We start from the raw sequence: 22,156 nt of genomic DNA on the forward strand, positions 1-22,156 counted from the left end.
CGGGGCCAAGCTTCCTGCCATCCAGGACCTCTATACCAGGTGGTGTCAGAGGAAGGCCCTAAAAATGGTCAAAAACTCCAGCCACCCTAGTTATAGACTGTTTTCTCTGCTACCACATGGCAAGCGGTACCGGAGTGCCAAGTCTAGGTCCAAGAGGCTTCTACCCCTAAGCCATAAGACTCCCGAACAGTTAATCAAATGACTACCCAGACTATTTGAATTCCCCCCCTCTATTTGAGTAATAGACATCCCTTTGACATGTCTTTGTTGTGTGTTTGTCAGGCTTTGGTGACCACAGAGCTGGAGGGAGGGGACCGTCAGAAAGCCATGAAAAGGCTGAGAGTGCCTCCACTGGGGGCAGCACAGGTGAGAGAGTGACTGCACTTCCCACTCTTCATCTCTTTCCTGCTGTGTGTGTGTGTGTGTGTGTGTGTGTGTGTGTGTGTGTGTGTGTGTGTGTGTGTGTGTGTGTGTGTGTGTGTGTGTGTGTGTGTGTGTGTGTGTGTGTGTGTGTGAAACACACACTCTATTTATCCCCACAGTATTGATCCTGTAAGAGGCTCTCCAAACTAGGCCGGACAAATGACCTTTTCCACAGGGGATGAGAAAATGCATCCCCATCACATATCCCTCAGATTTATAGCTGTATTAATATCAATGTCATGCCCAGCCTGAATTGTGCTAGATCCAAATGGCTTGTCCAGATTCCCCGTGGGCACCTTTATATGACTTGTATTTTTAGCACACACCAAAGTACTTGATGATAACACGCTTTAATATACTCTTTCTATACCGTGCATTGAATTGACTGCAGCACAACCAGAAAAAGGTTTCTGCTTCCCTGGATAAGTGTGTCTATCTGTCAAGCTAAATGAATTAGTAAATGCCTAGTGCGGTTCTCCAGCTGTGTGCCTGACATTACAGTGGAGCCTAGAAGACTTGCAGTCACGCAGGTGTAGTAACTGGTAATTGCTCATCTCTGTCATTCTCTGCTCCTTCCTGCAGCCTGCTCTAGCCTGGACTACCTTCCGCGTTGGCCTCTACTGTGGGGTCTTCATAGTCCTCGCTATCTCCTTCCTCCTCACTGGTACGTTCACACACAACCATGCTATTAAGGTATTTTTACTGGGGGTTAGATAACAGATACAGAGGAAATGAGGCTTACAATTTAGACATGGCATTAGGGGGAACTCAAGTTAGTTTTGCATACTGTATTGTAGCTTCAGATATTTGAAGGAGATTGACATGATCGAATTGCTATTATTCTTTTTCAGGTGCTGTACTCATCCGGTATGAGAACGTGTGGCCTCTGGTGCGTATCTACCGTGGTGGCTTCCTGCTGATTGAATTCCTCTTCCTGTTGGGCATTAACACCTACGGCTGGCGCCAGGCGGGGGTCAACCACGTGCTCATCTTCGAGTTGAACCCTCGCAGCAACCTCTCCCATCAGCACCTGTTTGAGGTAAGGGAGAACCAGGGGATGCACAAGGATAATGAGCAAGAATTCAGACAGTAGTGAAAATAATGGAGAGAAGACATCCTCTTGTGTGACCACCGGAGCGAGAATGCCCTGAATAATGGAAATAAAAAATGGTCAATAATCAATACTAATCTGAAGACATACACTAGGTTTTTTTTTCCTGATCATATTTCCAAGGACAATGTGTATACTGCTTTATAAAGGAAATTTACTGAGAATTTGATAGTTTAATGCCTTTTTGTCTTCTGTAGATTGCTGGTTTCCTGGGGGTGCTGTGGTGTTTGAGCATCCTGTCCTGTCTGTACTCTGAGTACACCATGCTGCCCATGCAGGTCAACCCTCTCATCCTCTACGGCTTCATGCTCCTCTTCCTCATCAACCCCTTCAAGACTGGCTACTACAAGTCCCGCTTCTGGCTGCTCAAACTGCTGGTGAGCTCCTTCTCCACTGGAACTACTGCAATATAATGATGATATTATATCAGTACAATGAAACCTGACTCAACTGGTGTTTGTGTGTGTACAACACTGTATTTTATACCTATCTCACATTCTATATTGTGTTCCATGTATTCGGCTTATCTTTTCTTTGTCTGATGTTTACTGGCTTTGGTGATGGGGGTTAGGAGGATTCAGTGTGTGTGTGAGACAGAGGCCAGTGGGGTGGGGGATAATAGGATACAGGCGTGTCCCTGGGGATGTGGCGACTGTGACTGTGCAATCATTACAGGGATGGATCCATCAGTATGCTGCTCCTCCAACCTTCCCCATCTCCCAAGCATCCCCAGCCCTCTCCAGCTCTGATTGTGCCCCACTTGGGCCTGTGCACCATTCTAGAGATGCACACGCCCACACTGAACACAGGCGCTAACCAAAATCAAGGAACAAAGCTAGACAGATTGCCTGGTGTGTTTGTTTACGCAATGAATACATTTAAAATATTTTTTATCCTCTGGATGTCTTTGTACGATTGGGATGTTGTGGAGATCAATAAGGACATAGATTGACAGGTAGAAATCCTTCATTAGCACACATACAGTGTATTCGGAAAGTATTGCGACTCCTTGACTTTTTCCACATTTTGTTACGTTACAGCCTTATTATAAAATGGATTAAATATTTTTGCCTCATCAATCTACACACAATACCCATAATGACAAATCAAAAACAGGTTTATAGACATTTTTAGAAATGTATAAAAAATAATACACTGAAATATTACATTTACATAAACATTCAGACACTTTACTCAGTACTTTGTTGAAGCACCTTTGGCAGCGACTACAGCCTCGAGTCTTCTTGGGTATGACGCTACAAGCTTTGTACACCTGTATTTGGGGAGTTTCTTCCATTCTTCTCTGCTGATCCTCTCAAGCTGTTAGGTTGGCTGGGGAGCGTCGCTGTACAGCTATTTTCAGGTCTCTCCAATGATTTTCGATCGGGTTCAAGACCGGGCTCTGGCTGGGCCACTCAAGGACATTCAGAGATAGGTCCCAAAGCCACTCCTGCGTTGTCATGGCTGTGTGCTTAGGGTTGTTGTCCTGTTGGATGGTGAACCTTCACTCCAGGCTGAGGTCCTGGCACTCTGGAGCAGGTTTTCCTCAAGGATCTTTCTGTACTTTGCTCCGTTCATCTTTGCCCCGATCCTGACTTGTCTGGAGGGCCCGGCCTCTGAAAAACATCCCACAGCATGCTGCTGCCACCACCATGCTTCACCGTAGGGATGGTGCCATTCCTCCAGACGTGAGACGCTTGGCATTCAAGAGTTCAATCCAGAGAATCATCTTTCTCATGGTCTGAGAGTCCTTTAGGTGCCTTTTGGCAAACTCCAAGCAGGCTATCGTGTGCCTTTTTACTGAGAAGTGGCTTCCGTCTGGCCACTCTAAAGGCCTGATTGTCGGAGTGCTGCAGCGATGGTTGTCCTTCTGGAAGGTTCTCCCATCTCCACAGATAAACTCTGGAGCTCTGTCAGAGTGATTATCGGGGTTTTGGTCTCCTCCCTGACCAAGGCCCTTCTGCCCCGATTGTTCAGTTGGGCCGAGCGGTCTGCTCTATGAAGAGTCTTGGTGGTTCCAAACATCTTCCATTTAAGAATGATGGAGGCCACTGTGTTCTTGGGGACCTTGAATGCTGCAGACTGTGGGATCTTATATAGACAGTTGCCTTTTACAAATCATATCCCATCAATTGAAATTACCACAGGTGGACTCCAATCAAGTTGTAGAAACATCTCAAGGATGATAAATGGAAACAGGACGCACCTGAGCTCAATTTCGAGTCTCCTAACAAAGGGTCTGAATACTTATAGAAATAAGCTATTTAATACGTTTGCAAAAAATTCTATAAACCTGTTTTCACTTTGTCATTATGGGGTATTGTATGTAGATTTATGAGGATTTTTTGTATTGAATCCATTTTAGAATGACGTAACAAAATGTGGAAAAAGGGAAGTGGTCTTAATACTTTCCGAATGCTTTGGTATATAACAGGTTGAATCAATACTGCAGCTGAGACAATATGGGGACTGGGTGAGGCTGCATGGTGAGGCTGCATGGTGAGGCTGCATGGTGAGGCTGCATGGTGAGGCTGCATGGTGAGACTGCATAGTGAGGCTGCATGGTGAGCCTGCATGGTGAGGCTGCATGGTGAGGCTGCATGGTGAGACTGCATAGTGAGGCTGCATGGTGAGGCTGCATGGTGAGGCTGCATGGTGAGCCTGCATGGTGAGGCTGCATGGTGAGGCTGCATGGTGAGACTGCATAGTGAGGCTGCATGGTGAGGCTGCATGGTGAGGCTGCATGGTGAGGCTGCATGGTGAGGCTGCATGGTGAGAATGCATAGTGAGGCTGCATGGTGAGGCTGCATGGTGAGGCTGCATGGTGAGGCTGCATAGTGAGGCTGCATGGTGAGGCTGCATGGTGAGGCTGCATGGTGAGGCTGCATAGTGAGGCTGCAGAGCATACAGAGAGATGGGCTGGTGAAATGTCAGGCTTGACCTGGAGGCAAGCGGGTGAGAGGATCATTCCCATTCAGCCACAGTCTCATTCACAGACCCCAGATAACATAATCCAGTCCCAACAAAAACCATACCTGAAACACTAGTTAACCCAATCTTATTAGACTATATTAAATCAAACCGCTGCAGAGGCACTGCTCTTCAGCTGACCCGGTGCTGATCCCAGACATGTTTAGGATGTGTGGTGTGTCAGGTTGGATACAGTGTGTGTCAGCGATACTATTGCTGGTGTGGCGACAGCCCTGTTGAATGAGATTGACACACTCCAACTAGAGCCTCGTTAGGCTTTTCCATATGTATCCACCAGTTCATTAACTGTAGGGAGATGCAAGGACTGCTGGTTGCTTCAGGGCTCATGCCCTCAACACGTTCCAGCTCATTTTTCTCTGCCCTCTCCCCTTCCACTGCTCTAATACCCTGTACATGACAGCCTCATTAGCTGCATGACAATGAGCTTCCTCCATGTTGAAGTCTTGTGTACCCGGTTGGAGCCGAGGTCTCTGCGTTTGTGTCCCTTCTCTTTTGTTAATTTGTACTGTCTGTTTTGCCTTCATGTGAGACAAGCATGGGCGTTCTAGGAGTATTAGTATGTAGAGGTATACTTTAGACAGAAGAGCTGTCAATGTTTTCCTAACCTCAGACTATTTCAATAAGCAATGCAACCCCTCCCCCCTTTCAGTGTTAGCACATGTATCTAATCCTGTGTCTTGTATAGGACTAATACATCTGTCTGTCTCCCAGTTCCGTGTGTTCACGGCGCCGTTCCACCGTGTGGAGTTTGCAGACTTCTGGCTGGCCGACCAGCTCAACTCTCTGGTGATTGTACTGATGGACCTGGAGTATCTCATCTGCTTCTACAGCTTTGAGCTCAAATGGACCGACCGCAAAGGCCTCCTGCCCATGTTCAACGGTGAGTTAGAGCACTGGCTCCCTTTAGCTAGGTACTAGTTATGGTCTAAGTACAGGACTGGAGTGAGGTAGTAGCTGAATGTACACTGCTCCAAAAAATAAAGGGAACACTAAAATAACACATCCTAGATCTGAATGAATGAAATATTCTTGTTAAATACTTTTTTCTTTACATAGTTGAATGTGCTCACATCAAAATCACACAAAAATTATCAATGGAAATCAAATTTATCAACCCATGGAGGTCTGGATTTGGAGTCACACTCAAAAGTGGAAAACCACACTACAGGCTGATCCAACTTTGATGTAATGTCCTTAAAGCAAGTCAAAATGAGGCTCAGTAGTGTGTGTGGCCTCCACGTGCCTGTATGACCTCCCTACAACGCCTGGGCATGCTCCTGATGAGGTGGCGGATGGTCTCCTGATGGATCTGCTCCCAGACCTGGACTAAAGCATCCGCCAACTCCTGGACAGTCTGTGGCGTTGGTGGATGGAGCGAGACATGATGTCCCAGATGTGCTTAATTGGATTCAGGTCTGGGGAACAGGCGGGCCAGTCCATAGCATCATAACCTTCCTCTTGCAGGAACTGCTGACACACTCCAGCCACATGAGGTCTAGCATTGTCTTGCATTAGGAGGAACCCAGCATATGGTCTCACAAGGGGTCTGAGGATCTCATCTCGGTACCTAATGGCAGTCAGGCTACCTCTGGTGAGCACATGGAGGGCTGTGCGGCCCCCCAAAGAAATGCCACCCCACACCATGACTGACTCACCGCCAAACCGGAGGATGCTGGAGGATGTTGCAGGCAGAAGAACGTTCTCCACGGCGTCTCCGGACTCTGTCACGTCTGTCATTTGAGCAGACACATGCACATTTGTGGCCTGCTGGAGGTCATTTTTCAGGGCTCTGGCAGTGCTCCTCCTGCTCCTCCTTGCACAAAGGTGGAGGGAGCGGTCCTGCTGCTGGGTTGTTGCCCTCCTACGGCCTCCTGATATACTGGCCTGTCTCCTGGTAGCGCCTCCATGCTCTAGACACTACGCTGACAGACACAGCAAACCTTCTTGCCACAGCTCGCATTGATGTGCCATCCTGCATGGGCTGCACTACCTGAGCTACTTGTGTGGGTTGTAGACTCCGTCTCATGCTACCACTAGAATGAAAGCACCGCCAGCATTCAAAAGTGACCAAAACATCAGCCAGGAAGCATAGGAACTGAGAAGTGGTCTGTGGTCACCAACTGCAGAACCACTCCTTTATTGGGGGTGTCTTGCTAATTGCCTATAATTTCCACCTGTTGTCTATTCCCTTTGCACAACAGCATGTGAAATGTATTGTCAATCAGTGTTGCTTCCTAAGAGGACAGTTTGATTTCACAGAAGTGTGATTGACTTGGAGTTACATTGTGTTGTTTAAGTGTTCCCTTTATTTTTTGAGCAGTGTATGTTACCTGTATATTATGCTGGTTCATCAGCTCTGTTTGAACTCATTTTTAACAGTTTTGTTTGGCTGATATGTACGGAGTCTAAATGGTTTAGCTCGATCTGACTCCGGTCAATAGACACTGATGTCCATGTTCAGAGGGGTCTGTCTGTTCTGTCTGGCTGTGAAATTAGTCATTAATGGTTCTCCTCAGTAGTCTGCAGCCTGACAAATCAGCAGCCAGGTAATTGATTGGAAACGTTTGGGTCCAGCTAGCCTCTGCCGAGTCCCCAACAACTGGATATTACGGTTTTCAGGCGACACTCCATCTTAACTCCTCCTCCACATTTACTGAATTGGTTGAACAGTGCAGAAGAGAACACCCCCGACAGATTTTTTCCCTCTCGTCAAGACCAGTGTCTAGGGCAGCGGTTCGCAAACTAGTGATGCCTGTATGAAAATGGGGTGGCGGAAGAATTTCCAAAATTCTTAAAGAATACAAAGCATTCACGGGTCATTACGGAGAGGATTTGGTTCCTGACAGAAAGGGAATACCCTGCCGTCTCCCTCAGAGCATTACAACTCATGGTACCCTTCGCCAGCTCATATCTGTGTGAATCTGGATTCAGCAGTGCTCTTGTCTACATTAAAACCAGATATTGATCCAGGTTGGATGTGACAGCAGAGATGAGGTGCGCACTGTTGACCACGCCCCCTGACTTAGAGAAGTTCCGACGCGACGTGCATCAAGCACACCCATCTCGTTCCGTGGTGGTGAGATGAGACATTATGTCAGACTTATTTGTAATTGACTGTCTTAGCCCCAATGTAACGGTTGTTGTCGGGAGAAAGAGAGGACCAAGGCGCAGCGTGGTAAGTATTCATTGTAATTTAATAAAGAATGAATACTGGAAAAAAAACAATACACGACAAACGAACAGTCCTGACCGGTGCAACAAAACACAGAACAGAAAATAAACACCCACAATTCAAAAGTGAAACCAGGCTACCTAAGTATGATTCTCAATCAGGGACAACGATTGACAACTGCCTCTGATTGAGAACCATACCAGGCTGAACACAGAAAATCCCAAATTATAGAAAAAAGAACATAGACAACCCACCCAACTCACACCCTGACCATACTAAAACAAAGACATAACAAAGGAACTAAGGTCAGAATGTGACACCCAAATGAAAAGTATGTGATCGTGAGTTGAGAAGACAATTAAAAATACTGTTAGAATGTTTTGCAATTGACTGCCATACTCCCAATTAAAAGAAGTTAACATGGTCTGTTAATTACATCATTTTTTGGTTAGGGGTCAAAATGACGAAAAAAGGTTGGGAACCCCTGATGTAGGGGATTTAGTTTCAGGTGTTTCTTTTATAGCTGCTACATTAGGGTCCAGCAATGTGACTTTCATGCTGATTAGCTGTCCTCTCAGAGGGCTGCTCTGTGTGTGGGAGGGATGGAGAGAGAGCAGCATAGTGCAGAATGACAATGAGTCTGGGACTACAGAGATATATATTTGTTTTTAAGTAGTCATTTAGCAGACGCTCTTATCCAGAGCAACTCACAGTAGTGAGTGCATACATTTTTGTTCGTACTTTTTCGTACTCGTCTCCCATGGGAATAGAACCCACAAGCCTGATGTTGTAAGCACCATGCTCTACCAACAGAGCCACACGGGAGCAACCTGTGTGTCCAACAAATCCATTAATGTCCATCCTGGCATCCTCCCATTCCAACAGAACAGTACAACAGTTCTAGCTGTAAGAATGGTTGATACCAGAACCATATACACAATGTAAATATGGATGTGGTTGATAAATGTTTTAATGTTTATGTTGTTGTTAATTTTCTCCCCCGTTCCGACCAGGTGATTACACGTGCCATAGTTACTCCTACGGTCTCCGTGCCATCATCCAGTGTCTGCCCGCTTGGTTCCGTTTCGTGCAGTGCCTCCGTCGGTACCGAGACACCAAGCGAGCTTTCCCTCACCTGGTCAACGCTGGCAAATACTCCACCACTTTCTTTGTGGTCACCTTCGCCGCACTCTACAGCACCCACAAAGGTAAGGAGACAACCAACTCTCTGAGCCAGTTGGACAGTCAGGGGAGGATCATTGGAAGTGGAGTATTAGCAGATGTGTTATTGCGCTGTAGACTACAGACTGGGGTTTTGAGGTGATGGAAGGGGAATGTCAGGCTGAATGCTGAGGCTCAGACCATCACAAGCTGTATGAAGAAACAGAAATCAGAGATGAACTTGAGTGCAAATGGTTTGTCACTGGAATAAAGATGTCAAATCTGGATTTATTTTCTGTTAGTCGATGCCTCATTATAATAGAAAGGAGAAAGTACAAAGCTCAACATTTCAGTCGCCTGAGAGGGAGGATACCATTTAGTATCAGGAAAGTTAAAGCTTGTCATTAGAATTCAAGACACTATTCTCCAGCTTCGCAATTAGCCGCTGATTATTCTGATTCAGAAACATTGTCACAAAAGAGGAAGTGTACAAAGACATCCCTTCAACATTCAGCCTTTCTGCTATCTCATCTTGGCTGCTTAGATCTTTTTCCAAGTCGATAATCTCAAAGCAGTTTGCTAAGTGGTTTTTGCCATTTCATTATTTATAAACTTGTTCGTCAACGGTCAATATATTATATTTGTGCAAATGCCAGCTTTTAAATCTCAGTTCAACCTTTGAAAATGGTAAATGTTAATTCAGAGCATGATTTTTTCTTCATTTTTCATTATAAATTTAAATCAATATTTGTGTTTCTTCTGTAACCTGACTCTTGGTTTGGCTGTGGGTTTGGAGGCAGTGAGGAGGTTTTAGGTTGTTAGGAAACGAGACCATTAAGGGCTTTTCCTCCTCCAGTCACTCCGTCCGTACCTCTAGTCTTCAGCCCTGTGGACCCTGGACTAATGGGCACTCTTCATTTCATATGCTGTGTGAAGACCTCTTTCATCCCCCTCTTTTTGAATGAAGAGGTAAATGAGTCGTTATGGTCGTTAAATGAGAAGGGATGGAGGGAATATCCAGACTACAATGCCCAGTTAACCATCTGTCTTTCACTTGCGTTGGCATGGCTACTAAATCTAGAATTTACAGAAAGTGAATGCACAGGGTGGCCATAGATATTTGAAGCATGTTCTCCATGGTCATTAAATTGTTCAGTCCAGTGCTCTTTATTGTTGCTAGACTGTATGTTGTTATGTCTGCTGTATAGGCCTACCGCCTGAAGTCTAGCCAGATGTGGAGAGTGGTGCATCTCGGCCCCTGAGTTTGACAGTTCTGCTGTGACACAGTTGGGGAACGCATAGAGTTAGGCCTGGACCGGAGCACCCAAATTACACAGCATCTGTTTCACCAGCAGAACAGAACGCATAATGATCATCGGCCAGTATTGAATCATGTTTGGCAGGGTAGCCTAGTGGTTAGCGCGTTGGCCTAGTAATCGGAAGGTTGCTAGTTCAAACCCCTGAGCTGACAAGGTACAAATCTGTCGTTCTGCCCCTGAACAGGCAGTTGTTCCTAGGCTGTCATTGAAAATAAGAATTTGTTCTTAACTGACTTGCCTGGTTAAATAAGGGTAAAATAAAATAAATAAAGTGTTCATGCTGTGCACAGGGGTAGTAAATCAGCACAGGAAATGCTGGCAGGGCTACCAGGTTGTGTATAGATATGTCACCTCCATTGTACATCCACAAAGGAGTTTTCTGTTGTTGCTTTGTGACCTCATTGATCCCAGTATTATACCACTACCACAGAGAATTGTTCTCTACTCACGTTGCAATAAATGTATAAGGTGAATCGATGCACAGGGTAAAATGTACCCTCCTACTATTTAGGTATTACGATATAGTAAAGGAGATGGATTCATGTCAATGAATACAGGTAAAAGACTGAATTTGTGCAGAGAAGTATTTGGCAGTCCTGTGAACAGATCAGTAAAGTAATAATCATCTATAAATACATCAAAGAACAATGGTGTTTATGCTGTCCCACTTGATGTTCCAGGGTATGTAGAAATGGGGGATTTCCTGATTTAGACTTTAGGATATATAGTCCCTAGCACTACAGGATATTAAGCCTGACAGTAAGGCCAAAGACTTTATTCAGGATCAATATGGGATCTGCTCTCATACAGTAGTAGCTTCACTAAATGCTGTTTTAGATGCAGGAGAGCTGAGCAGTCATGCAAATGTAAGCCCTTAGGAATGCTTTCATGAACTGCCCAGGCCGTGGGGAGAGTAATACTGCAAGGTTAGCTGGAACGAGTAGCATAATTCTGGTGGAAGGACACTCACTGACTGATAGAGTATAGGAGGGACAATGGATCAGGTAGATTACATGGTCTAGGTGAGACTGAGACAAAGAGGAATAATAGACCTTTTGAGGAAGTGAGAGTCGAGCACTAATGAAGATACAATAAAAAGTAGAACTAGTGTGAAGGATCAGCGAAAAATCTGATATGAGAGGAGATTGAGAGACGAAGAAGGAGAGCAGAGAGGGAGGGGTGGAGAGAGGGATGGAGGCAGGGGGAAGAGGATGGACTAGCTGGATGAGAGTGAGCTGTAATAACTTCCCTGTGGCGAAACACATCTCTGGCGGATGCTGCTGGAATGGAGATGAGACCCAGGGCCAGACTGGCTGACTGAATAGGATTTTATCACTCACATAGACACACACATTGTCTACGTACACACAGAGGTAGCTGCCTGAACCACTGCATATGAAAGACTTCGATTTAAGTCAAATTGTTCTCACACTCCCCCTGTCGGGGTCATGATACCCACTGAACTCTGCCTCAACCCTGTTACGACCACACTATCTCTGGGACATACTGCCTATTATGATCAGCTTCATATTAAGTTGTAGGTTGAGTTCAGATCTAACTACTGGTATCTGCAATAGAAATTCATATGAATGTAAATGATACTCCAACCACACAGGTAGTAATGTCACTCTACGCAGATTCACGACCAATCAGCCATGTGAAATCAACATGTCACCTTCCCTGACTCAATAACCTTTATTTGTCTTGCTAGGAGTCCGTGTCTGATTGGATAGACTCTGTGAGGAGAGGGGGTGGAGATAGTGATGAGGCAGGCAGGTAATAGATTCTTTATCACCTGAACAGCAGTACAAGCAGCCTAGGCAGGCGGCACCGTGGCAGATAACCCAAAGACAGATGATTGCTGTTCCCGTGTGGAGGTCTGCCCTGGCCTTATGAAGTGTGCCTGTCACTGCAACATCCCAATCTCAAATGGCTTTTAACCGCTTAGGTGGTGGCTAGACACAAGCATTTAGTGAGCGTGACAGAAGCTAGTTACCCTCTATTGAGCTCCAGGTGAATGACGAGCCACCCACACTAGAGCCCCTGAGGACATCAGATGGACATCAGTTCTACCGAGCCCTGGAGACCAACCAGAAGGCTTAGTGATAGAGGAGTGGTATCTTATATGCTAATTTCTATAGCGTTTTGATTTCACATCTATTTGTAATTGTTTCTTGATGCAGTAGTTTGATGTTGTGAAGATGCTCCAGTTTTCCTTCATATTTGTGGATTGATGTGTTGTTAACTATATTAGACGGCCTTGAATTAGTATTTGCGTAAGTCTTCCATTTACAATTTTTTTAACACAGGTTTGTTCTACAAACTTCACTGAGTTTGTAATTTATTTGTTTGCAATCCCAATTGCCGACTGTGTACACATCAGAAGTACTTTTTGAAAGGGGTGTCGTGGACATTCTTAAACAGGGACACTCGAAGTCAATCTCAATATGAATCATTGTTTATTGTCAGCTCGCTGGAGAGGGTCCAACCAACTCAATGCACCATAGTACACATGTCAATCAGGAGCTCTGCTGGGGCAGTCCCAGCAGTTGTCGTATACACAGACAAGTTAGTTATATTTACATGATTTAACATCATTAATGAATCATTACTGTTTTGTTTCATTCATGTGCCCGACCAATACTGCCTCATAACATGTGACAGACCAACACCTCACGAGGCTTCTTCTCTCTAAGCTGATACCTTGAAACTGAGATATCTTTAGTTTGTTCTCAAAACAAGGTCTGGGCGTACTGCCAAATTGCAGCTACTGAGAGTGAGGATTTGTTCAGTCAGCCACTTGCATGAACACAGAAATGTTTTTTTTTTAAACCGCACATAAATAGAACACAGAAATTAGTTATAAGAAAAGCACAAACATTAAAATTCCATTACGGGGGGGGCACACGACATGGACGTTTTTAGGATGAATCTCAGCAGGGAATGTTGGGGTAATGTGGGGACACGCTACTGGATGAGGTAGTCTGATTCAGAGTCCACTGTCTGGGTGAGAGCAGGGCTGGAGGGACCAGTGTAAATCTCTGTGAAAAATGTCCCCTGTTCATTTCCTGGCACCCTGGTGGCAGTAAGTGGGAGGCATTGACCATGACGGATGTCACTGTCCCTGTCTGTGTGGTCAGGTCAGACTGTGAATCTAACCCGTTTGTCAGTGAGCACATACAGACACACACACACTGTCACTTTATGACCAAGGTCCAAAGTCTTAGCTCTTGTGAATCTTGATTACTTGTCACATTCCTTAGTTAATGGGAACAGTAACCTACACCAGCCTATTCGAAGATGCACAGTAGACTTACCCAGTGGATTTACCACAGCCATTTCCAGTTCAGTCAGTCAGAAATCTACACCTGGGTATAGCTGGCTGGTGTGAATAGTTGTGATAAGAGTGGTTACGTATCATTGCGTGATGTGTCTCCCCAGGCCTAGGTGTCCCGTTGCTAGTGTCGGTGTGTGAGTCTGTCACACAGTGTTAGGCCATACTCTCGTTTATGTCACAGCGGGAGAGAGCTCTCTGTGAACGCTGGGTTCAGCCCAGAGCCTGGGCAGACCAGACTAGAATAGCTCAGTCATCAATAATCCCCCAGGCATTTCAGGCTGTCATTGGAGCAGCATGGGAGTGTGGCCTAGTCAAAACACACAGCTATGACACAGGGAAATCAACATGACACTGCAGCACAGCTGGTCGCCGTTACCTTTGTTACTGGCATGAGGTCAATGTTCAAAAAGAAATTAGAACATAATACATCATTAAATAAATATAAATGCACTTGTATACTGAATAAGCATTTAATGTATATATATATATATATATATATATATATATATATATATATATATCTTTTTTGCAAAGAAGGACAAAGGACACAACAACATAGAGTTTCAAGAGCCTCTGAATAGTTTCCCAAGGATTCGCATGTTATTTTCCATCCATGGTAACCTGTCTCAGGAAATGTACTATTTATGGTACAAGTTCTCCCTCTAGTGGGGATAGTGAAGACCGGAGACACATTTATGAACAAGCTGCTGTCCAAGTCTACAGTTCCAAGCCGACAACTTAGCTATGCTTTCTTCTTAATTATCAAGTTATATATTGAGTTGCACCCATTTGCCCTCAAAACAGCATCAATTTGTCGGGGCATGGACTCTACAAGGTGTCAAGTGTTTCACAGGGATGCTGGACCATGTTGACTCCAATGCTTTCCACAGTTGTGTCAAGTTGGCTGGATGTCCTTTGGGTGGTGGACCATTCTTGATCCACACGGGAAACTGTTGCGTGTGAAAAACACAGCCGCGTTGCAGTTCTTGACACCCTCAAACCAGTGTGCCTGGCACCTTCTACCATACCCTGTTCACAGGAACTTCCCCATTCTCCCTCAGATTGCCATCCACATCGATTGAAGTGGATTTAACAAGTGATATCAATAAGGGATCATAGTTTTCACCTCGTCAGTCTGTGTCATGGAAAGATCTGGTGTTCCTAATGTTTTTTACACTGTGTATGCAGAGCGATTGTTCAAAATACTACCGTTATACGGACTAATGATGGACAAATGTCTTGTTTGTGCTTCACAGAACAAAAGCATTCTGATGCAGACATGTTCTTCTACCTGCTGATGGTGTTCTCAGCCGTCAGCTCCCTGTACACACTGATCTGGGACCTGAAGATGGACTGGGGCCTGTTCGACCGTGGAGCAGGAGAGAACACCTTCCTCAGGGAGGAGATTGTCTACCCACAGAAAGTGAGTATTACATGCATATATATATATGTATATATGACACACACACACGTACAGTCTTCCTCTGACCTGATGACTGTTCTATTTTCCAGGCATACTACTACTGTGCCATCATAGAGGACGTGATCCTGCGTTTCGCCTGGACCATCCAGATCTCCCTCACCACCATGACCAACATCCCCTCTGTGGGAGACATTGTGGGCACAGTGCTGGCGCCTCTAGAGGTGTTCAGGTGGGTTGGAGCATCACAGTCTCTCTCTCGTGCCCTCTTTCTCTCTCTCTCTTATATACCTCACTCTGAATCCACACACAGGCGTTTTGTCTGGAACTTCTTCCGTCTGGAGAACGAGCACCTGAATAACTGTGGTGAGTTCCGTGCCGTGAGGGACATCTCAGTGGCTCCGCTGAATGCTGACGACCAGACACTGCTGGAGCAGATGATGGACCAGGAGGACGGAGTCAGGAACCGCCAGGGCAAGAAGAGCTGGAAGCGCAGCTACAGCCTGTCTCTACGACGCCCTCTGATGTCCTCTCAGTACGAACCTTCTCTCTCTCTCTCTCTCTCTCACACACACACACGGCTAAGGCTAGGAGATTTTCCTGAAAACTTGACCTGAGTTTTCCCTGCTCAGGTCAATTGGTCAGGAAACCCTCAGGGTCCTCCGGGTTATGGCCATTGCCAGGAGTCTGTATATGGTGGCCTTGTGTTTGTCTGACAGTATCCATGTGTGTTCCTTCTCGCGTCCAGATCATCCAAGAAGGACACCAAGGTGTTGATAGAGGATACGGATGATGAGGCCTTCAGCTGAGCCCAGGGCACCAGCTCTACACCCCCAGTGATCTTATCACTCCATCACAGAGCTGCCTCACCACACACACACACACATCGGCAGACATAGGCAGACAGACAGACAGACACAAACTAATACATACATGCAGTGACACACACAACAATTAACTTACTCAAGCACAATCTCAGTATATGCTATTGGTATAGATGAGGTGGAATTACACACACAGTTCTGTTGTTCAGACCAAGAGGGATACACACAGGAACATATTGGAGAAAAAACACCCAGTCCTGGGATTTTCCAATGAGTTCTTTTATTTTTTTTAACAGACTCCTTTAGTTTCTTTATGTTAATACTTTTTAGTTTGTATATTTGTTTTTGTAGTTCTTTTCCATTTTTAAAGATGTAATAATAGAGAATAAACAACTGTTTACATGCATTTAGTATATCAGGATCAACAGGGATAAGACATATTAATCAAAAAGACTAATAATAATAACCAACCCGAGCATGGACTCTGCAACATTAACCACAGCACATCAACCACATCAACTGGTTTCAACCTGTTGCTTCTTTTTCTACTCTGCGTTTTGGGTTGATTTTTAAAAAATTTAGTTGTAATAATGAAGTCGGTGTAAAACCCTGGCGGCACTTGCAGGAAAAGTGCATTTCATACAAACAAACCAAAACAACCTGTACAAAAATATCATTTGAACATATGAGTCTGTTAAAGTTGCTTTGTATATTTGTTAATGTGCGTTATTTGGATGTCAGAACTATTATGTACCCCATGTATTATTTAGAAGAATGACAATAGCTTGAGCATCTGTGCAATGATATTGATGTGTTTCTCAATGGTGGGAATGTTGTTAGACTTGTGCCATGCTTTCTAGAAGCCGTTGTTGTCGAAGAGTACAAACTCTTCAGGTGGCTCATTCTCCCTCTCATACAAGCTTGGCCCACAGATCAGTTAGTCAGCAACACGTTACAACTTCAAAGTTATCTAATTAGCTCATGGCAAGTGCCCTACACGTGCAAAACTGTACTTTGCTTTTCTGCCAAACGTGATATTCTAATTCATGTCGTTCGCTGGCGTATCATCAACCATCTAGCTAGCCTGAGAAGAATGGTCTGTTCTGTGTGGCGGTGGAGTTGAGAAGACTGACTGAGCGGTTTTCCCATTTCTCTGCCCTTTAGGAAAACGATCCCATTCTCTTTTGATCAGTCAACAACTGAAACGGCACTGTGACTGTTTTTCTATTGCAGTGTTTTCTACTGATGGTGTGGGGCACTTTGCGTCTGTTCTGTTGTTTTGCTATCAGCCTTCTCAGAACAGTGGCGACAGAGATCAGCGGACAGTGTCCAGCGTTTCCACTGGGGTTCCTCTGACTGCCCCAGTGGGTCATGTGGAATCTTCACAGGATACTGTTGACATCTGAAGAGGGCTTTTCCATGGGAGGAATTCCCTGGTTAAACATGAGATCATCATGTCATGTCTGCTAGCCCTCGCACTCTCCAAATAACAGTCCTCACCCTGATCACTGTCATCTCTCTGAAAGATCTACCACTTTTACAACACAGCTGCTGCATCACCACTTGAATATAAAATGCATGCGTCATGTACAGTATCATAGGCCCTGGGACTCTGCATGTGTTGTTTTACTAGTGGTAGTGTTTGTCAGGCTTATTGACTAGAACAGGGACCAAGTGTGTGAGTCGTGTCTCTGCTGTGTCAGGTGATCTCTAATCCTGGAAAGACCTTGCTGTGAAACAGTAGTTCTCAGATCAGATAGCCATGATTAAACAGGCCTGTCCTCCTTGGGTTGTAAGGCCTGCAGTATTTACTGGGTTTTAAGGGTTAGTTCATAGTTTCAAGTCTCAGTGGCCAAACATTCTGTTGAAGGTGAGGGTGATCTGTTACCAACTCATTCTACAGTATGTCAGGTTCTCTTGCACTAATCAACAAAGCTCATGATTTTGCTGTAATGTTTGCTTTAATGTACTTTTTATAACTTAGTGAATTTTGGTTTTGCCAAGAAAAATAACACCATGGAAATTGTACTGTTAGCGCTCTTTTTGTCTAGTTTGTCACATGCATGCTTTACTTGTAGACAAATATCATTTGCGAGCACAATCTTTATCGGCTGTAACTTTGAAAGTGGGTAAGCCCCTTTTTGTGGGCTTTCTGGCTTTTCAAAGGAAGGATAAGTGTCACTACCTGTTTCTCTCCCCTCCTCCCAGTGTGTGAAATCCTGTCTCTCTCACTCTGTGGCTTAGCTGTTTACATGATGCAGTAGCCATGAGTTGATCAGCATGAGCTCGTCTTTATTGTTTAGACTATTGACGTGTCTAATGATAAATTACGGTTGGGGACCCAGCACAAAATCTGTGTCAATTGAAAAGTCCATAGACTACAAAATGTGTTGCAAATGCTTAAAAGTGCCATCAACAACCAGAATGACATACAATGGCTTGTGCCTTTGAGATATATTTCTTATTGCGGTGAGGATTGTAGTCAGAAAGACATATGGCACTTAGGGATGTGCCATGGCGTCTGGTACGTCTTTAAAACCACTATCACAAAACACACAATTCAATTATCTAACTACAGAGTGCGTCCTCTTTGTTGGAAGTATAGTTGCTCCCACTTTCTTCTCTTCCCATACTCACGATAACTACTGAACAGGCCAGTCAACCAGTCTTTCCACCAAAAAACACTGCTGCGAGGATACCTTTACATTCCTTGTAGCTTTTGCATTTCAGGCCTTTTAAAGCAATGGAGAGCTCTTCTACTCCCACAAAACACAAATACACACTGTTTAATCTCATCTAAACCTCCCTCCAACATTGTCCTCTTTTGTCAGAGAGCAAAAACTTCTCCCTCCAACTTGATTGCTTTAGTATCGCTCTACCGATTGTCTTGCCTGCATGCTGGTTTTGTTTTCCACTGTACATATCTTTATTTATTTTTCATTATATGAAGAACACTGATTATTCTAGCTGTTCTGATCATTCTTGATTACATACAGTGCATTCAGAAAGTATTCAAACCCCTTCCATTTTACACTTTGTTACGTTACAGCCTCATTCTAAAATAGTTATTTTTCCTCATCAAGCTACACACATTACCCCATAATGACAAAGCAAACAGGTTTTTATACATTTTTAAAAATAGATTTTTTTAAATTATACCTTAAATCACATTTACATAAAGTATTCAGACCCTTTAATCAGTACTTTGTTGAACCACCTTTGGCAGCGATTACAGCCTCGAGTCTTCTTGGATATGACGCTACAAGCTTGGCACACCTGCATTTGGGGAGTTTCTCCCATTCTTCTCTGCAGATCCATTCAAGCTCTGTCAAGTTGGATGGGGATCATCTCTGCACAGCTATTTTCAGGGTCTCTCCAGAGAAGTTCGATCAGGTTCAAGTCCGGGCTCTGGCTGGGCCACAACAACATTGAGACTTGTCCCGAAGCCACTCCTGCGTCATCTTGGCTTTATGCTTAGGGTCGTTGTCCTGTTGGAAGGTGAACCGTTGCCCCAGTTTGAGGTCCTGAGCAGGCTTTCATCAAGGATCTCTCTGTACTTTGGTCCATTCATCTTTGCCTCGATCCTGACGAGTCTCCTGGTCCATGCCGCTAAAAAACAACCCCACACAAATGCTGCCTGCCACCACCATGCTTCACCGTAGGGATGGTGCCAGGTTTCCTCCAGACATGACGCTTTCAGGGCAAAGAGTTTCATCTTGGTTTCCTCATACTAGAGAAAATAGTTTCTCATGGTCAGAGTCCTTTAGGTGCCTTTTGTCTTTTACTGAGTGGCTTCCATCTGGTCACGCTACCATAAAGGCCTGATTGGTGGAGTGCTGCAGAGATGGCTGTCCTTCTGGAAGGTTTTCCCATCTCCACAGAGGAACTCTGGAGCTCTGTCAGAGTGACCATCGGGTTCTTAGTCACCTCCCTGACCAAGGCCCTTTTAACCCGATTGCTCAATTTAGCCGGGTGGCCAGCTCTAGGAAGAGTTGATGGTTCCAAACTTATCCATTTAAGAATGATGGAGGCCACTGTGTTTTTGGGGACCTGCAATGCTGCAGAAAAGTTTTGGTAACCCTTCCCCAGATCTGTGCCGACAAATGTGGGAGCTTATATAGAAAGGTGTGCCATTCCATATCATATCTAATTCATTGAATTTACCACAGGTGGACTCCAATCAAGTTGTAGAAACATCAAGGATGATCAATGGAAACAGGATGCTGTTCATCATAGGGTGTTGCATGTAGATTGAGAAAACCATATAATCCATTTTAGAACAAGGCAGAAACGTAATAAAATGTGGAAAAAGTGAAGGGGCCTGAAAACTTTCGAAATGCACTGCATTTTGTTTACCATATAGCTTTAAAACAAGCAGTATTCTAGGTGGTGATGAGCATTTTGTTCACAATCCTGAATTCAAATGTAAAACCTGTTGAATTGTGTTTGTAAAAAAAGAAACAGTAGAAGTTCATCTGGATTGTGATTGGTCGTATTTTGTTGGGGTTTCAATACTTTTTCCTGGCTCCCTCATCCTCAGGGTTCATTGGCATCCAGGCCTACTGGAGGGAGGGGACTAGGGGTTGGCACAACCCTCACTCCATAGTGTCGACACTAACAAGATACTAATGGAGGACATTTCTTAGAAGCATTGTAATGCATATACAGTGGCTTCGGAAAGTATTCAGACCCCTTGACTTTTTCCACATTTTTCTAAAACCTACACACAATACCTGACAAAGTGAAAACAGCTTTGTAGCAATTTTTGCAAATGTATTAAATTTAAAACTGTAATACCTTATGTAAATAAGTATTCAGACCCTTTGCTATGAGACTCGAAATTGAGCTCAGATGCATCATGTATCCATTGATCATCCTTGATGTTTCTACAACTTGATTGGAGTCCACCTGTGGTAAATTGATTGGACATGATTTGGAAAGACACACAGTTGACAGTGCATGTCAGAGCAAAAACCAAGCCATGAGGTTGAATTAGAGCTCCGAGACAGGATTGTGTCGAAGGCACAGATCTGAGATCTGAGGAAGGGTCCAAACACATTTCTGCAGCATTGAAGGTCGTCCCCAAGAACACAGTGGCCATCATTCTTAAATTGAAGAAGTTTGGACCCACCAAGTCTCTTTCTAGAGTTGCCTGGCCAAACTGAGCAATCGGGGGAGAAGGGCCTTGGTCAGGGAGGTGACCAAGAACCCGATGGTCACTTTGACAGAGCTCTAGAGGTCCTGTGTGGAGATGGGACAACCTTCCAGAAGGACAATCATTGCAGCACAAGCACAATCAGGCCTTTATGGTAGAGCGGCTAGACTGAAGCCACTCCTCAGTAAAAGGTACGACAGCCCGCTTGGAGTTTGCCAAAAGGTACCTAAAGATTATCAGACCATGAGAAACGAGATCCTCTGGTCTGATGAAATCAAGATTGAACATTTGGCGTGAATGCCAAGCGTCACCATCCCTACGTTGAAACATGGTGGTGGCAGCATCATGCTGTGGGGTTGTTTTTCAGCGGCAGGTACTGGGAGTCTAGTCAGGATTGGGGGTAAGATGAACAGAGCACAGTACAGAGAGATCCTTCATGAAAACCAGCTCCAGAGCTCTCAGGACCTCAAACTGGGGCGAAGGTTCACCTTCCAACAGGACAACGACCCGAAGCATACAGCAGAGACAACGCAAGAGTGGCTTCAGGACAAGTCTCTTTATGTCCTTGAGTGGCCCAGCCTGAGCCCGGACTTGAACATCTCTGGAGACCTGAAAATAGCTGTGCAGCAAAGCTCTCCATTCAACCTGACATAGCTTGAGATCTGCAAAGAAGAAATTCCCCAAATACAGGTATGCCAAGCTTGTAGCATCTCTTACCCAAGAAGACTCAAGGCTGTAATCGCTGCCAAAAGGTGCTTCAATAAAGTACTAAGGGTCTTATTAATACTTATGTAAATGTAATTGCTAATTTAAAAAAAATAAACTAACATTTCTGTATTGTGTGTAGATTGAGGAAAAATTTCAATTGTATTCATTTTAGAATAAAGCTGTAACGTAACAAAATGAAGTCATGGGGTATGAATATGTCCCAAAGGCACTGTATGACCGACTAACAGTTACTCGCTAATTTATAAAACTGACCAATGTCTAATGACAAGAGATGGTCAAAGTGATAACCCTTTGACAGAGGGTTACTTTGTAAGACTTGAATGATAACCAAGCCCTGACATCACAATATCCCACTCAATGATTTGCTGATTTCACTGCTTGCAAAATCCCATGATTTTAAGTGTTTGATATCTCTGCATCTTTACTTCCTTCTTGATGTTGTACCCTTTCTTTCTAAAAGTGGAAGACTGTAACGGTGTCTATAGTAACTAGATGTACTTTGATTACATTATGA

The 22,156-nt window shown here is 44.5% G+C and overlaps 1 protein-coding gene across 1 annotated transcript in view; it reads left to right on the forward strand.

The window, feature by feature from the left end:
• LOC109897953 (xenotropic and polytropic retrovirus receptor 1 homolog) overlaps nucleotides 1-20,500 on the forward strand; it is a 99,733-nt gene extending 79,233 nt beyond the window's left edge. Inside the window, exons 6-15 of the mRNA XM_031833380.1 lie at nucleotides 283-366; nucleotides 1,006-1,087; nucleotides 1,275-1,462; nucleotides 1,732-1,911; nucleotides 5,237-5,405; nucleotides 8,711-8,905; nucleotides 14,771-14,937; nucleotides 15,027-15,166; nucleotides 15,248-15,469; nucleotides 15,683-20,500. Coding sequence (XP_031689240.1) covers nucleotides 283-366; nucleotides 1,006-1,087; nucleotides 1,275-1,462; nucleotides 1,732-1,911; nucleotides 5,237-5,405; nucleotides 8,711-8,905; nucleotides 14,771-14,937; nucleotides 15,027-15,166; nucleotides 15,248-15,469; nucleotides 15,683-15,743 — 1,488 coding nt within the window. The 3' untranslated portion in view covers nucleotides 15,744-20,500. The remainder of the gene's footprint in view (nucleotides 1-282; nucleotides 367-1,005; nucleotides 1,088-1,274; nucleotides 1,463-1,731; nucleotides 1,912-5,236; nucleotides 5,406-8,710; nucleotides 8,906-14,770; nucleotides 14,938-15,026; nucleotides 15,167-15,247; nucleotides 15,470-15,682) is intronic.
• Nucleotides 20,501-22,156: the final 1,656 nt, after the last annotated feature.

The sequence above is a fragment of the Oncorhynchus kisutch genome, linkage group LG10 (genome assembly GCF_002021735.2).
Source record: "Oncorhynchus kisutch isolate 150728-3 linkage group LG10, Okis_V2, whole genome shotgun sequence".
Lineage (NCBI taxonomy): Eukaryota > Metazoa > Chordata > Actinopteri > Salmoniformes > Salmonidae > Oncorhynchus > Oncorhynchus kisutch.